This window comes from Anoplolepis gracilipes, chromosome 4, assembly GCF_047496725.1.
Source record: "Anoplolepis gracilipes chromosome 4, ASM4749672v1, whole genome shotgun sequence".
In the NCBI taxonomy this organism is placed as follows: Eukaryota; Metazoa; Arthropoda; class Insecta; order Hymenoptera; family Formicidae; genus Anoplolepis; species Anoplolepis gracilipes.
The window spans coordinates 6,372,838-6,391,421 of record NC_132973.1 but is presented as its reverse complement, the minus strand read 5'-3'; the positions used below and the strand labels follow the sequence as shown (position 1 = coordinate 6,391,421).

The 18,584-nt window shown below is 36.6% G+C and overlaps 1 protein-coding gene across 7 annotated transcripts in view; it reads left to right on the top strand.

Moving 5' to 3' along the window:
• LOC140664592 (uncharacterized) overlaps positions 1-18,584 on the top strand; it is a 44,537-nt gene that overhangs the window by 2,651 nt on the left and 23,302 nt on the right. For 3 of the 7 annotated variants that reach the window (XM_072889818.1, XM_072889816.1, XM_072889819.1), the window contains one exon: positions 1,517-2,112. In XM_072889818.1, the coding sequence (XP_072745919.1) occupies positions 1,770-2,112 (343 nt within the window). In that variant the 5' untranslated portion in view covers positions 1,517-1,769. Of the gene's footprint in view, positions 1-1,505; positions 2,113-18,584 lie in introns of all 7 variants that reach the window. The other 4 variants (XM_072889821.1, XM_072889817.1, XM_072889815.1 and 1 more) reach the window with 3 other exon arrangements.

The window sequence follows — 18,584 nt, the reverse complement described above, 5'->3', positions numbered from 1 at the left end:
TGCAAGAATCCTTTCTTCCACTACATTAATTCCGTAGAAGTTTTTCATCGCATTATAAATCTTTCTAGATCATGTAATGACTGTTAAAAAAAAAAAAAAAAAACTAAAACTCTTTTTTTACATTAAATTAAAAAGAGATTTTAATAAGATTATTTTTATAAATCAATTTAAAATTCTATCAAAAAAATTTTTTTAAGTAAATAAATCTAAACAAATGATATATCATGTAATCTTAGGCAGTGCTACGTGTCTTCAACGAGCATGAGAACAAAAGGTCATTTGATTTAATCACGTTGGGACATTTTTAAGACCAGAAATTTTGATGTAGTCTATCAAGAATTTTAGAAACTATTAAAAATAAAGTCAAAATCTCAACAATTAATGAGTTTTTCCACAAAGTGAGACGTCAAATTCATGCACACCCAAATGAAATTGCACGAAATATACATGGGACAAAAAAATTAATTCCGCGAATAATACGTAATAATACAATAAATTATCTGATTGCTCCCACAAAGCTCTCGATATGATTTCCAGGTCTGCTCATTTTTTTCTTTCTTTTGATGCATCTTCAAAAGCGCTCACAAAACACTCGCGTGATATTTTGCACGACACTTCCGATTTCGATATATATTACATTTATTGATGTACGAAATCTATGTCTAGTATCTCTTCTCGCTTAATACGTATCACGAATCATAACAAAATATCGCGTACAGCGCGTTATATACATAAAAAAATTCGCTGTTTCTGACGAATTCGCGATTATTAGACATGTTTCTTGATACTCGCGGGTATCCATCAACTCAGGTACTTCTCGAAATGATGCCTCTCGTGCCTAGTATCACGCGTGTGTGGTAGGCGCAGGCATGATTGTATTGCGTGTAAACAGCCAGCGACTAATTCAAGTTTGTGATGTTTTTTCCCGTAATACGCTTCGAGCTACCCGTATTAATTTTCTGTATTCTTTGCTTCGCGACAAAATAATATAATAGTAATGTTTCTCTATATGGAGAAAATATAATAATAACAATTAGAATGTATAAGATTGATAATCGTGGAATAAAGAAATCATGCGCGTTATTCAATAATATTAGGTATACATATATATGAATATTATATACGAATATTATGTTTTACGAAGGGATACTGCAATTATTCAAATATTTTGATGCACAAATACATCATAATCGTTAACAAACATTAGAATAAATACTTATCATGTTTATTGTATGTATAGAAAGAGTCATTAATGCCTTTATACATGAATTTATACACATATCGGAATATACATTTTTTATATATACAAAATATATAAATGTATATTGATATATGCAAAAGGCATTAATAACGCCTTCTCCTATGTATGTACATACATATGCACAATTAATTTATTATAGACAAGGATACAAGCGTTTCACCTCGATACTTATATCTTTGGCATCTCGGACGATTTTGTATATAATAATTTGTTTAATTAATATTTTAATAATTTTTACGCATAGAACTTTTATAGAATTATTGTAGAATTTTGAAGCGTTTAAAATCTGATATAAAATGCTAAAAAAATCGTCGGATTTGCGGACAAAGTAAGCAGGATGAATTTTGGCGTCTCAGTTTGTCTGGAGCTATATTTTTTAATAACTAGAACTCTCAACAATTAATGAGTTTCCACGAAGTGAGACGCCAGTCTTCAAACACACTTTGATGTGTCCACATAAAACGCATACGCGCGCGTCGGAATGTAAAAGAAACCGCAGGAAGATTTGATGCGAGATACTGTGAAAAACTGTGCTGCGATGTCATCGAGTGGTGAATTTTCAACGCTGTCGAGCGGCGAAGCCACCGGAACCGGCGAGGACTCGTTGCCGAGCTCGAGAGAGGCGACCGCCGAGGCCGCAGGTTCCGGTGGCGGCTTCATGCCGTTGCGCGAGTTCCTGGACAGATTTTCACTGCCGAGAGTGGTCAGGGTCGAAGGTGCCGGTGGAAGACCGATACTGCTGTACAAGCAACAACAAAAATCGCTGAGAGTCACAGCTACGCTGCTGATGCATCGTTACCGTCATGATGTCAAAGTGGGACCGGAAATAGTCATCCCGGAAGGTTATCCCGGTGAGTACAACTTTAGATATATATTATATTATGTTATGTTACATATTTGTTTATACTCTTGCGCTTATTTTTATAAGTAAATTTAGTAAGAAAGCTTGGCAAAGATTCTCTCCAAACAAGTATTTCATATAAAATTGATTTAAGATAAGTATGTGCGTATAATTTTGAAAAAATACATTTTTAATCATTATTATTCTTTCTTTGTTTTTTTATTAATCATAAAATGTCTGAAACGCAAATTTTCATTCGTTAAAAAAACTATTGTAAAAATAAAATTTAATATTTTAAGCTTGTAAAATAGATGATTGAAAAAGAGAAATTTAGTAAAAAAACGCGATCAATAAAATCGCATAAAGGCGTATATGAAATTAATTACCCACCATTCCGATCTTTTGACTCGACATATCGATCACGTCGTGTACGATGATCGATTATGCTCGCGGAATTGTATCAGAAATTTGATCTGGAATTAAAACGATTGCGGTGGGTTGCGTAAGAATATATGTGTACGCGGTTACAATCGATCGATTAATTGGAAAGAGATTTCTTCACAAACAAATTGTGATAGATTTTTTTTGCACAATTAAATTGAAAAATATTATTTGTAATATATTCGTATATTCGTGCCAATTCTACATTAATCTGGTTGAAAATTAACGAAATATAAATTGAAAATTCGAAATCGTATTTTCTATTATTTATTTTGCGGCTCAAATATCGCTTACGACATCGTTGAGATTTTCTCGAGGATTGAGGAAGTGAACAATGCATGCACCGAGTTGGAGTTTATTTATCCACGCCTAGCTGCGTACATATATAACCAGGTTATAGTAGGTGATTTAACCTAAACCCGTGGAAAGAAAGATGGTTGTGGGTGGCAGTGGCGGCCTAACGATGAAAGTAAATTTCTATTCTGAAAGACAGAAAACGAAGTAAACCGCACTCAAGTTTGATCAACAGCGAGACGCGAGTGACAAAGATGCGATATAAAATTAAGAAAAAAGATCTAACAAAACAATTTTGTTTCAAGAAAATATTAAGAAAATTCATGAAAGACTCATTTATAAGCTGATAGATATTTCATCATAAACTTTGACGATTTGCAAAGTGCAACGACAATGCGGCGTCGTGATGACCTAGCAAGGACCATTCGTCAGATATTACTCAACGCGCAGGAAAACACGATCTCCCGTAAACCTGCATAGAAACGTTTCAATTTCCTCGACACGGCACGTACCTATACACGTTGTTGCATCTGCCACAGCGATTTCTCACGACCGTAATCGCGCTCGCGAGCGTGTCAGTATGCTTTCTCGGCGTCGCGTCGGTTCGTAGCTCTCGCTGGCAAGGAATAGGAACGAACGAGCGAAACGAGTATCGGTCTATAAATAATGAAGGAAAGTATGAGGTAACGCGGTAGAGCGTGCCGCGAATTATAATTTAATATTGTCTCGCTAATACTTCGGGAGGAATATCTACGCGCTCGCAGAAACGTACGAATCTCGCCATGATTCTTCATTCAATGCTGATTTCAACGCTAATTCAACAAAATAGACAGCAACAAAGGAAGAAAATCTAATCTTGATTCGTACGAAAAGAGAAAGAAGAAAACGCACGATAAGAGAAACGAGCAATATTATTATCCAGTTACGTTCAATGCGGGTAGGTGGTCAGTGACATACGGCCGTGAATAATACTCCGCTCATGCATTAGCATAATGCTGACTTTTTTTTTTCAATAAAGATACATGAATTACAAATGTACAAACGTTGGATGGGCGTGGGACGAAATTACGTTGTCGAATGCAAGGATTCATACTCGCGCGAGAGAATAAAGATTGAAATATATGTATATAAAAATGATCATATAATCAATAAAATGATAGAAAAATAAAATATAAACGTCAAATATTGTAAGTAATAATAGAATAATCCGAGCAATTATCCTTAACTAAATTACTGCACTTATAATATTCATCAGTAATTAATATTCGATATCTGTTTGATTTTTGTTTTATATTTTTATATTTTAAGTGGAATGTTTTGACTTTTTTAAGTTTTTTTTTAGTATGAAATTCTATATCTCATTTCATAATATTTCCCGCGTTGATCACGTGTTCGATTACAATCGCTCGCTAACGAAGTCCGCTCCTAATCCCGATGCAACTCCGTCTGTTGCACGTTATCTTGCATTCATGTCAAGGCATTGGTCAATACCGTTGGGCGGATTAATCGTAAGATGGCCATGTATATGCGTGAGCGCATAATCGTGTGCGGATTACACGAAAGTATAATCAATTGCAAGAGAATGATTTTTCTTGAAAACTAAACCTACAAGTTTTGAATTTGCAATTCCCAAGATATTTCTCGCTGACAGAACATGATTTTTACTCCGCAAGGATTTAATTTCCCACTACTTTCTTTGGTATTAAAGTAACTCCAACTTTGTATCTATCATTTTATAGTTTCAAGTTTTCTCTTATACAAATATTTATTTTCACAGCACATGTTTGTATATTTTATCATGCGCGCTGATGTATTAGAAATATGAATGAATAGAATGATCAATTTCCATGTTTCCGCCTAACGTACGCCAACATACACACACGTTGACCTTTCCTTAAGTTTTACTGAAGTGCATGTCGCTTCTCGCACGTTAGACTTTGTATTCTATTTCGTCTCACATTGCGAAGAAATAATCTCACCGTCACTGCTAATCGATAATGAGTGTTTACGTATGAGAGAAGATACCAGTTTGATATAAGCAGTACTGGAAGCTGACGGATTATACGGATTATACGGATTATGCGATTATATTAATCTCGACTATAAGTTCAATATTACGCCTCATTCAGCCATCGTTCTGTTATTGAAATTTACACAAGCGGATGGCCGCATAATGTTGCCGTAACATCTGGTATTACTTGACGCAACTTTATTAGTCCTTTTTAAAGAGAGAGAATTTCCCTGAAGAGAACCGCAACACGACTGGAGTCTTTTGACCTTTCGCTCAGAATTTCAATGTTTTCTTTCATGTTGTACCGGATCGAGTTGCCTATCAACTGTTTATAAACCTGACTTTATGCGCTCGGATTCGTAAAAGTCGTTCAACGCAAAGAGGAAAAAGGGACGTATCTTTATGGCTACAAATATGCTGTGAAAGCGCGCTCGTGACTTCGCCGAGACGTGGGAGTGCCGTTTCGAAAAAAATATTAGCTCGGCTATAGTTCCGGTGGTGATCCGAACAAAATTACGACGATTTTATCGGACAAACTTATAACACAATATCTCTCTTGTTTTTATTTAAAAAATTCGAATTGATTTTCTCTTTCTTTCGATCATCTTGAGCAAACTGCAAGATTCATTCATTAAATATATCAAGATTATTTTAATATTTAATTTTATTATTAATTTTAATAATTTCTCTTAAGTAATCGATAATAAAAGTGAGCGAACTACGATGAAAAATATAACTTTCTGTCAATTTTAAGTTTTATGATAATATATGCATTTATAAAATCAATTACGCATTAATTATTTTCTAAAAATTTATTTACTAAATAATATATAATTTAAATTTATGCTTTTTAATAATTTTTCACATATTGCGCCTCCTTGCCCATAAATTTTCATCCGATGACGTTTGAACACTTTAATAACACGGACTTAACGAGTTTACGCAGCTCGAAGCCACTTTTGCACGATAATTAAACGCGTCTCGATAAGTAATAAAGAACGATATGCTCCATTGCCAATCGCGAGACACTAGAAATAGTTCATAGTACTCTTAGTCGAGGATCATTCATCATGAACGGCGATTACACGTAGCCTTGCGCAGCCTCGAGCGCGATTTAAGTCACTCGGAGTGTCGGAGTTCAGTAGTGGGTGAAGAAGAATGCTGAATGTTAAACGGGCGGAAGTGGCGACCGCGCCATTTCTATGCATAACCCGTTGATTTACAACTAGAAATACATTGCGCGCACGAGCACACGGCCTGTTTTATGGATTCTGAATTCGTTGTTTGTTGCGTATCCCATTACTTTCTCACGTATACGTCTTTCACGCGCCTCTAAATTTGCATAAATCACGAAAATGCAAGGCAGATGCGAAATCGAAAGTTCAGTAACGCCGGTATTAAGCGCGAGAAACCTATTGCCTTTTACGATCGTAAACTGCGTAAAATTCTTCTCCACATGAAGGCTATCGGTTCTGCGGTGAAACATAAGCTGCGAGGAAGCTGTCAGAACAACACAAATATGGATGCATCGAGCACGTGTTTTAGCGAAAATAAAATCGAAGAGTTTTAAATTTTATTTTTGTTGTATGTAGAAAAAAATGATTAAATTATTGTGTGTGTTTGTGTATCTTTGGTGAATGCAAAAGTTTGTGCCTCATTTTAATTAATATATAACTCAAGCCCAATATATAACCGATCGAATTCCGCAAAATAATATACATTCAAATATATAAAAATAAATATTTTAATTGCAAAATTCATTAATCAAGCGTTAATCGTTCGATGCCACATCTAAATATAAACTTGCCATTTCAAGTTCCATCGGGTTTAAATGGTCAATATTGAATGCGACTAAACGTACACGTGGCGAGAATAACCGCCATGATTTTTGTCAATTAGCGTATGAATGCATAACGAGGAATACAAACTTCCGCGGTTGTAGGTATCGCGACGGGATTATAGCGACTGTGAAAAACTCAACGGCGCATTAATTTTCGTTTACATACACCTCACTTTAGTGTCTTTTGATAACATTCTCGTGGCTACGTAAAAAATGTTTAAAAATTTTTTCCACAGTTTTTGCACAAACGATACGAGAAACGAAATATCAATATCATGAGTCTTCCGGGTGATGTAAACTATTCTAATTTATGAAAACTCAAGAGAATTGAAAACTTAAAAGATTATTAAAAAATAAATAAAAATAAAAATAAATACGAAATATATGAGTATGTATATATGTATGATTAATTATATCTTTTCATTTTTCACTTTCGACTTTATTTTAACAATTTTTTTATATTTGAATTTTCGTTTTTTTATCTTTTACTAACACAATCACATGTATTTTATCTGTTTAAATACCGGATACGATTGTAAATTAAATAGCGAAAATGCAAATGCGCGTTAATTGTTACGTATATTTCGCATTAGTCGTACCCCGATAAGCACTTTGCGCACAATCTTGTCTCACAATTTGCATTCGAACGGAGAAGAGCTTTTAGAATCCGATCTATGTATGGAACTTCTAAGCGTTATCTCAACCTGGATATCTCGCGAACGTGTTACCTCGTTAAAAGACAATGCGCGTCCGTGGCTCTGTGCCTACTTTACCTCGATACTCTCGCAATTGCAATTGTATTATTCCACACAAAGTATGATTTTTTTTTTACTTTTCTCAGCAATTAACTGCGCTTTTGATACTTACGATACTCAAAAGATAGCGGAAGTTGCGGACAAAAGTTTTTGCGCAACGTATTTTATTACCCAATCCCGCGAGGAAGAATATAATTAACTTCTTTATAGTTTTCCACGAGCGATTTAGCATCATTGATATCCGCAAATTATTCCGATGTCTTTTCTAACGACATACCATTGCCAGACGGTCGACACTGCGGGCGGTTTACGCGCGATTGCGTGTTCACAGATTATAGTTTTAATTGCCCTAATCGTTGTCCATGAAGATGGCATTTTAATACCTCCGCTGAATTTTATGACGTTTAGTTAGCCATAATTTGTAAGACTTACAATTAGACACATACAGACTTAAATATATTGCTTATTATTATTTACTCGTAATTAGCTCGCTTGCTTATTATCTCACGAGATGTATGATTTTAATCACGTAGTTGTATATATTTATCGCGTTTATACGACGTAACAATTTTGAAATGCATCTTATATATCGGGACAGAGTTCAAGGTACAAGTGTAAACACCGGTTTGAAAGGAGATAGGCGTGAGTACATTTGAATGTAGGTATATGTAATGCACAAGACGAGAATTACATTATTAAGAAAATCGAGCGGCAATTCTTGGAACACAAGCATGACAGCTGAGCCTTGAACCGCATTCCACGATTGATTAATGTATTCATTGTTTCTATTCATTTATGAAAAATTAATGAAAAATTGTATGAGAGATATTTGAATAAAAAAATGACTAATCGTATAAATAATATTCAAACCTAATCAAAGTCAATTAAATTTCAAAAATTGAATTTTTGAATAAATTTTCCCTTTAAGCTGCTTAATTCATATCATCGCGTTTTCGTCTTCTTATGAGACGTTTATCGTAAAAATACTAAAGATGAATAGTCGTACTCTTCGTCGACACAAAAGTCTTTTGTGCTGCATTCTTTACGTGAAGGTGCGAAAAGAAGCTTTTATGCATGAATTCTCACATATTACAAACGGCTAAATTAACACGACGCGGGATGCACGCTAATATCGAGTCTGTGTTCATCGTTTGGTAAATGAATTATTGTGTCGAGCAAACAGAAGGCACGGCAAAGTGTTATGCAACATGACGAATCATTCCGACTTCTTAGAATTTTACAATTTACGCGGCTCATGCCTTGGACCGTCTCAGCGGTTGCCTTTCGTAACCAATTTTAATATAGCCACACCCATGAAATTTCGATGAACCAATCCTATCGTCTCATCGGTATACGAGACCAATTTCCGACACCGGGAACGACAAAGTCTTTCGTAATAACAATTTTCGATCGACACCGTAAAGCTTTTACCTGGATCCGACGCCCGCGTAGATCTCGTTTAAGTTGAAAATCAATAAGTAGGTCACGATTCGCATTCAAATCAGACAATTTTTATCGGAAAAAAATGTAGAAAGTATTTTCTCAAGGCTTTGCAAAGAAAAACCCGTCTTGATTTTAATTTGATCAAAAGCCCGTGTTTTTTTTTCTTTCATCATTAACTAAACATTTATGCCGAGACATGATAACACATATTCGCTAGGCGCAACAAATCTCCCTCCTTTCTCGTTATGAGGAATGTGTATTCGTAACGAGTGCTCCTGAAGGAACGATTAAACCTTAGCTTCCGGCGATGAAGTACTCAACCGCGACTTGATATCACGTGTTCTTACTGTGAAATTGGAGCGATCTTCCTCGCAGCAGGAAGAAGAATCAAAGTAGAGATCCTGTTAACCCCACGTGCATCCCGCAGATTGCTACTCTAGCGAGAAGTCTTCACTACTACAAACGAACGGAGCTCCGGTTTAGAAAAGTTACGAGTGCACGCGTCGGCTGCAATCCAGAAATAATTCTCGATCCTTCACGATGCTGTTCTTCGTAAAAGATTTTATCTTTTAATATCATTTTATCTTTTTGCGAAATACAAACTTCACGTAAGGAGAAGTAGAAAATTTCACGGAGATTAAAGTATTTGTTTTATGTTCTAATTATTTAATTTTAATGTGTCGTAAAAAATACATTTAAATATATTTTATTTGCCTCTATCCTTGAATTATTTCAATTTATGCATATAAATTTATTGAAATACATAGTCTATGACGTGATAAAAATATTATATCCAAAAGAAAAGTATTACAATTAAATTAATATAACATTTAATCCTTTTCCGTGCGTGTATGTATGTGCGCATATATGTGCGCGTGCTATCAAAATTATTCGAGGAAAAAGTGCTATCAAGCGTGAAGTCGATGTTACCTCTGCAATCGAAGCGCAGTTCCCGCATAAGTATTCGCTCGTAAATACATGTTCCGCGAATTGCGCTAATATTCCAGATACAAGCCTCAGTGAAATGACTAGCGCATAATTTCTGTCGAGAGAGAGAGAGAGAGAGAGAGAGAGAGAGAGAGAGAGCGGACAAAAAAAAAAAAAAATAATGCTACAGAGCTGCGCGCGCACGTGATAACACACAATTCCGGTGGAGAGAGAGAAAGAGAGACGAGGGGAGAAGCGCGGCTTGGAAAATCGCGGTTCCTGTTAACCCCGTGCGCGCGCGTGCACAACGTCCCGAGATTGCTACCCTTACGTACTCGCGTATTCGCGATTCCGCTCCACCGAGCGGAGAGCCCCGCTCTTTCTCGCTGGCTCACACGAAGACACACGCTGTAATCCCGGGATAATTCTCGACGTATCCGCGTTATATAGCCGCGGTATTCCGCCGCAGATGTAAATACCCGCGGGGCAGCCGGGAGCCCCGCAGGTATTAAACATACGTTCCCCGAGTACTCGACAAATTGCTCGCATGAACCAGAATAATTAGCATCCCTAGCCTCCGGTGGTGTATGCCTACTCGCGTTGTGCTCCTCCGTCCTTCTCTCTTCTTATCTCTTTTTCTTCTTTCTTCTCTTTCTCTCTCTCTCTCTCTCTCTCTCTCTCTCTCTCTCTCTCTCTTTCTTCATATCTCTTCGGCAACTCTACCGCTTGAATCAGGCTTATACGTTCTGGGGAATGCCCAGAACAGAACAAGTGTGTTTCTCCTTCTCTCGCTCACCAACGTGGTGGTTCTTTCTCTCTCTTTCTCTCTCTCTCTCTCTCTTTTCTCTCTCTTCGTCCGTCTCATTGTGACGATGCACCACGTTCCGTGGTTGCGTTTAATCAGCCCCGCTGACTTGATGCGCGCCATACTGTCCGGCCTCTGCCGTGCGCGTCGGCCGATGCGGCTGCTTAAGAATGTAATTTAATATGCGACGTTACACACCGCGGGCCCCGCCGTGTCATATTTATAGGTATTTATGCATCAGCTTCGCGAGTACGTTAGTGCCGCGCGCTGTGCGTATGGTACGCGCACAGAGTGCGCGAGCCCATTGAAATTATCTCCCGAAGAGGGAGAGAGAGAGAGAGAGAGAGAGAGAGAGAGAGAGAGAGAGAGAGAGAGAGAGAGAGAGAGAGAGAGAGAGAGAGAGAGAGAGAGAGAGAGAGGGAGAGGAGAAGGAAGGTATCGCAGTGCGCGCGTATTCACAACACTCGTACTCTCTCGAGCATACGTGGGAGGAATTTATCGTTATTTATCGCCGGTTAAAACCCTACGCACCGCGCCGATTCTCTCTTCGTGACGTTTCGCGCAGCTCAACGCGACGAGAAAAAGAGAAAAACGCACTGCCGTTGCACCTGCTGTTAACATATATTATTCTAACTCGTCGCTCGCTGCGCTCATCAACCTTATACATCAATCATAAAAACGTGGCTCTATTTTTTTCAAGTCGCGATATTTTTTACTCTCGGTTTTGCTTCGTCTATAATATATATACATTAGAGAAATCTTAAAATACTGACACTGAAAATTAATCTAAAATGATATCCATTGCGAGTCACATTCTTTACGAATGTAGCATTAGCATACTGTATAATTTTGGTTATATTATTTAATATCAATTATTAATACATTAACTATAATTTTAAAACATATATAAAAATTAATAATCAGAATTTTATCTTGGGATTAAATGGGATTAATACATGTGCGTGAAAGTCTATCTATGTAATAAAGTATATAGCACGTACAATAAATCTTTCTGGTTAAAGTATCGAACGAGTCTCTACCTATGTTTTCACTTTACCTATTATACATATATAATACACAGAACCATTTGTTACTCTCCAAGTTATAAATAGAAATATATTGTAACAAGCAAAATATTTCATTATAATATATTAATAGAAGCTAATAATCTCTAATATATGTATATATAGAAATTAATATCGTACTGCATCTGCAGCTAACGATATTCAGATTTCACTTTGACATGTTAGAGTAGAAATCTAATTTTTATAGTCGCATATATCAAGCCTTACTTATATCGTGATCGACACACGTGCATGAAAATGAGGATGCAATCACGGTGTAATTACGTGCATCTTATGATGCACGATGACGCGGTGTCAGGTCGCGAGATACGATCACGAGGTCTCGCTATTATTATAACCATTCCCTTTTCTGGGACGGCGGGGGCGTGAACGTATATCGGCATCGATACATTATGTAAGAGTCTTTTTTCTCGATTAAACAATTTCCCCCTCTAACATTGATCGACGTGGGCGTTAAGAGAGACACGTGCTGCCGACACGTTATCTCATATGAATACTAACAGAAATCTTGCATAGAGGACCACCCTGACGAAATTCGAAAATATTTCTCACGATATAAACGTGATAAAATGTTTCGGATTTGAAATTTAGATTCACTCGAGAATAGATTAAATTTATTTGAGATTGTCGTTTAAATACTCATTGAAATATTATACATGGAAATGAGCCAGGAGCGCCTGATTCGTCTGATTTCGTTTCAATGCCGTCGTATGTTATTTATAAAGTAACCTGTTTGTGTCATGTGTATGCAACAAACGCGTTTCGCGGAGAAACACACGGTCGCGTCGCGAGGAATATAATTTTCCGCATTTTCCGCGCGTTTTCCTCAGCACCGGGAGATTCACGGCGACGATGCGTCGTCGCCGTCGGCGAAACGCCCTAATGATGCGCTATGCATGCGCGTGTGCATTCATCGTAGTCCTGATCCTGTACACAGAGTGTAATATCATCGAAGTGTCGAACCGTGGCGAATAGTATCGCTAGCGCTAAGAGAATCCTTCCCGTTAGTTAACTTGCGTGTCCACTTTACTCTCAGAGATATGCTTGATAGTAAAACTACGGGTATGGAAATGAAAACGTTTATCAATTGCCAGATTAAAGATCTTTATCTATTCATTTCTGGAAAACGTTAATAATTTTCTAACATTTATTATGAAAAATAATAAAAGATATTACAGAATGAGTACTTTCTATTTCTAGCTGAAATAGAAATGTTTTATCTTCTTACATTATGTAACGTATATAATTATTATATTGTCATTTTTATAAATATTTATAAATAATTATAATAAGAAAATTAATTAAACATTTTTAATTTTATTTTGAAACGCGTATCATTCTGCTTTTTATCATTTTATTTGCAACTTATTACTTTATTTAAAAAGATAATAAAATAAAAGCCTATTATGAGCTAGGCCATGATTGACTATTTCTTGAAGCTATCTGCAATCCACGTCTTACTCTAGAAAAAAAGACTCGCTATGGTAGACAATAAACACTCGAGGATATTGTTACTACTCGCTTGCCAAAAGGCAGGATAGGCAATTTATAGTTAACGTCAGCAGCGAAGGAAAAGGCGCGGCGAGACGCGCGCAGAGGACGTTCGATTCGAGGCCGAGATTGTCGGCTAAGCCTTGAGGCGCGATCGTAACTCATAATTGATGAGCGGCGCGTCGAGGATCCAGATCTCTGTGGATCGACGTTGTCGAGAAAAAGTCGCCCGAGCTGAGAATAGCGCGCGTGCCCCCTCGCCCATGATGACTTTATAATGTCGTATCGAGGCGGCCCCGGGCAATTATTATCCGTTTCGGTCCGCACTTTTCCGCATCGACGTGGACGGCAACGCTCGCGGCGGTCGGCCTTAATTACAAGGATACCCCGAGACAGAGAGGGAGGACCCCGAAGTGCGCCAAGTCCCGAGCGCATATTGTCGTTACATCGCGAGGGATTACGTTGCAAATCCGCGGTACGTCGATCCCGCCGGAGAGAGATCCGCCGTCAGTCGTAAACACGGTTGCGTTACTGCAGTCGTAAAGAGGATACGATCGAGAATGTAAGTTTCGTCGTTTCTTGCCGGTCGTAATTTTCGAGATTTCCGATGAATCGCTATAAAACAAAATCTTATCGCTCTATCTCCGTGGCAAGAACCGCGGAGGGAGACTGTCTGTCTCTCTCTCTCTCTCTCTCTCTCTCTCTCTCTCTCTCTCTCTTTTTCTCTCAAGATTATTACCTGAAGTCGAAAATCGATGAATAAAAAATATCCTTCGCGTATTTCTTCATCCATCCTTCTCCGCTTATTTGTACGTGTGCATATATCCTTGAGGTATTTATTACTTATTATTAAATCTATAAAAAGAAATTTTTTATTCCATAATACGGCTCAAGAGAGAATTTTAGAATAAATCATTTTCCAATTTTTTCGTAAACACGAACTGTTTGAGCACCTGCAGTTTCACCGATGATAATATCGCGAAACTATCGCGAAATGTATCTAAGAATCGTATACACGGAGGAAAATAATATTACACCTCGTCTCTTTTCCCTTCGCGTAGGACGTGTGGATATAGCAACACGGTTGCATAAAATCGCCAGCGGTCTTATCTCGCGCTAGCACCTTGTCTTGTCGGTCGGACTATTGAAATTTTCAATGCAGCCTATTCGTAGAATCGAATGTCACGCGTAGGTTTACATCTTTTTCTGGTTTTGCCGGGCCCATATTATCGAACCATGCAACGGTGATGCGTTAATTTATAGTTATTATATTGACAGAGAAAGAAAAAAATATGACACTCGAATTTTGTCTACCGTTATTCAATTCAACTATCAGTCAAATATTACATTTTAGTTATCTTTCATTTATTTTTCATTAAATGTACAAATGTTATTTATAATTCTTTTTGCAATTCGCGATAGTTTGAAAAAACAATTATTTATTGTTTAGTTCTCTTCGGTTTGGTTTACAGTCGATTTTACAGTTGAACTCTGCTATTCTTCGCGCATTAATTACTCAGTTGATCGATTCGAAAATAACAAAGAGTATTTATTTTGATATCGAAAAAGAAAAACTGCTTACTGATGTCTTTTCTGTGAATGAAACCGATTGAAATTCTCTTAGGCTAATGACGCAGCGTATATTTAAACAGAAATGATACATAACGATATTGCATTCTTATAAATAAATGTAATAACAATGCATGTGTGGGGTTAATTTAAGAATTAAAAAATTATTCTTTGGAGGGATTTTAATTGCATATGCGAATAGAAAAAAATAGACTGAAAATATTTTCGAATTGCATTTAAACTCTTGCGTTAATTAAGTAGAATAATTTGTGCGTTTAATGTATTATAGAAATTTCAGATTTCTGTATTGTAAATCTCTTTCATAGTAGTGAATATTCGATATTACTCGGATTCGATTTAAACTTCCTACTGTGCAATCGTATTCCTGATAACCGATAACGAATTGTTTCTTTGGAATACCGTAGATAGTTCGATAAATTACTTGGAGATATCAAGAATAATTAAAACCCTACTGTGGTACGCACAGAGTCATTTGTCAATTAGTTCAGGAAGCGCGAGCCTCTGCTTCGAGAAGCGAACGACGTTGTTACCTGTTATCAGTATAAGGTTCAACAGCATTATACTTCATGTACCGCTGCGCGCAATCAGGAAGAATCAAGATCACTACTATCTTTAACTCTTCCCGGCTTGTCGAGAGAAGCAGCGAAATAAAACGCAGCCATTAATGCGATTAACTTAATATGATCATTCATGCGAAAAAACTTTGCGAAATTCTACTCTCACACAGTGAAAATCCAATTGATCAAAAATGATTTTTAAATTATATAATTATAAATTTAAAATTAATTTTAAATTAAGAATTAAATCCTACTTTTTCATTTTGACAATTATTATTTTTATTAATAAATTGTGTATTGCCTTATTTAATAATATTAATTATCTCGTATGTTTGTCGAATAAAAAATAATGATAAAATTTTCCCAGTTTAAAGTGTTCTTAAAATCGCACGAGATCGCCTTCGATACTCGCGGAGAGTCAACTTTATTTGGTTTATTCAGGTTCAATGGCACCGGAACGTACGTACAACTTGGCATAGCGCCACGTGTAATCCGGCAGAATCAGGCTCGGTCGATCTGCGCACAGTGGTCGTTCTCGGAGTCCGTTGATACGAGATGAGCGGTAATGCGGACTTAATGCGATCAAACGAGTCCACCACTGCTGCTACCAGTACAGACGAGAGCGAGGCCACGGTGCCCCGCATAAATGCGCGTCCGCGTTATTATACCGGTGCCAGGACCGACTGAGAGACCGGGTACGCGTATGTACGCGATACTATTGCGTACTTAGCGCAGATCGGCCAAGCTGGTCGCGGGTCCGGTGTACCAGAGCCAACGGTGCCTCCCATCACGTAATCTGACTAATCGTTTCCGGTTTCGTCGGCGCGAACTCGCCTCCAGTATTATAGCCACGCGAGGTAATGTTAGACCATCTCCGCCCGTGCGCTAATGATACGCCTCAATCATGCATTAGACGTATAAAAGCGAATTTACACGGTTCACTCGTAACGATATCGTACCGGAAGAATTCGATGATTCTTTATTATTCTTTAAGTAAACAACGTTTCAGCAAGTTTTATTCGCGAAAAAATGTGACAGTATATATGACATTCATCTTGGATACTCACTGAAAAAAGTGATACGTAATATTTGAAAAACCATCCTACGTTTTATCATATAGAGATATGTAATATTGTACATCTACAAATATTTCTCGCCCTTTTTTAAACTTATTTGATTTTTAAATGCAAGAAAATTATTCAAGTTCATAAATTTGTATTTTTTTAGTGAGTTATGAATATTTATCACATCGTATGGGACAGCATTAGATAATTAAACTCAGACAAAAAAAAAAATAAAAACAAAAAATCATATATCTATTGCATTCACTCTTGGAATGTATTTCTCATGAGAAATGAATTGCGTAAATTTGTCTTAACCTTAGCGACGGGATGGATCGTCCTGAAAACCTACAGCGTAGGTTAAACGGCGTATTTAACCTCGTCTTGCAGGGGGTCTCTTTCAACGTATACACATGGCAAACGAAACACTACCGTGAAAATGATCGCCCGCAGAGATTTAGCGCATTCGGAGAACGTGAAGGGATATAGCTCTCGCGAAATTATTTTATATATCGATAAAAAGTATTGCGTTCATCTAGCATGAGGACACTGCAGACTGTAAAAGACATTTCTGTAATATTAAAATATAAAGAATAAATGTCCAAAAATATAATAACTTCCTCAATACGATAATTATCTATAAATTTTTTATTTTAATAAGAATAAATTAAGGCCTAATACTTTTCAGTGGACTTCTTGTTACATTTAAAATTCTAAAAGAACATCAAATATTCAAAAAGAAAATTTTTTTGATCACAAATTTTAATTTTAAAAATAAAAAATTGTGAGAACTCTTTCAATTTTGATTTTTATCAAGTCGGGATCTAAAATTAATCATTATATTTTATAATTCACAATATTTTGTTGCTAGAATATAAATTTTCGAACTTCTTATATGAAACATTATAAATTATAAATATTTTGATAATTATGAGAGTTTTGATTAATTTGTAATAGTTTATAATTTATAATCTAAAAATTATTGACCGAGAAAATTGGAGATATGTATGACGACGAATGATAGAAGGAATTTTTTCGAGCTACCCTGTATAATTACTGCAGAGATCCATATTGAGAAGCTCGAATCGAGCTTTTCGCTTGGCTAACGTTCGATTCCTGATATTACGTGATTGCAAGGTCACGCTGTGCTACAGGTAATAAGGGAAATATACAGACTTGTGATTCTTTCCGGCAAACCGGTCACGAGGATCCCTGAGGGATATGCACACTGCGCATTGTGTTGTACTGTCAGAACGAACTCGAGTGCACGAACTCGAGTGCAGATCGGCTGCAAGAGACCACGCGCGCAATTCTTCGAAAGCGAATAAAGTGCAGTGGTTAGGCGCTAACAATGCTCATAGGTATACCAGCCATTCTATTAACCGTCTTCGATTTCGCGGTAAAACGCAACAGACAAAGTACTAACTCCCCTATACTAACGCTCGCAAATCGGCCACGGATTTCTGAACAAATATTTGCATTAACCTTGAACATACTGACAACGAGCGCATTTTAAATCGAATATAATATTAATCATATGTTAATATAAATGTTAACATCGCTACATATACGTATACAGATTAAAATGCAATAAAATATATACATATATAGTTAAATATACACACAGTTAAATAATATCAATAAGTAAAGTATTATATATTAAATTCTATTTCACGTTTAATAATGTGATATAAATTAATTTAATAAGAATCAGAATATTTGAAAGATTATGAAAAGTGATAGAGTTAATTTTCACGATAAATGTAATATATATTCTCTTATATTTTAATAGAATAAGACATACATGTAACATATATAATCTTTAAAAATTTCATTTTTCCAAAGTTGTTTGAGATACACTTCGATCGTACCTCTTTAATTAAAGACTAATATTTACTTGCAATTTCAAATATGCCAAAGTTAATTACAATTAAATAAACAATTACGTTTCTCATCGTATAGTTGTAAACGTGAAATAAAATATGAGAAATCTTTTGTAAAATGGCATGCAAGATATTCTCCAAAAGGCAGTGCAATAAAGCGAAAAGGAAAGGCGCACCAGATTAGTCAGTAGACAGTGTCGGCAGGCCGGTCGGCCTGTCCGGAAGAAATCGAGAGTGGCTCCGAGAGAGCCAGGACAAGGTCGTAATCTCGTGGTTGGAAAGGAGAGAAAGCATTTAGC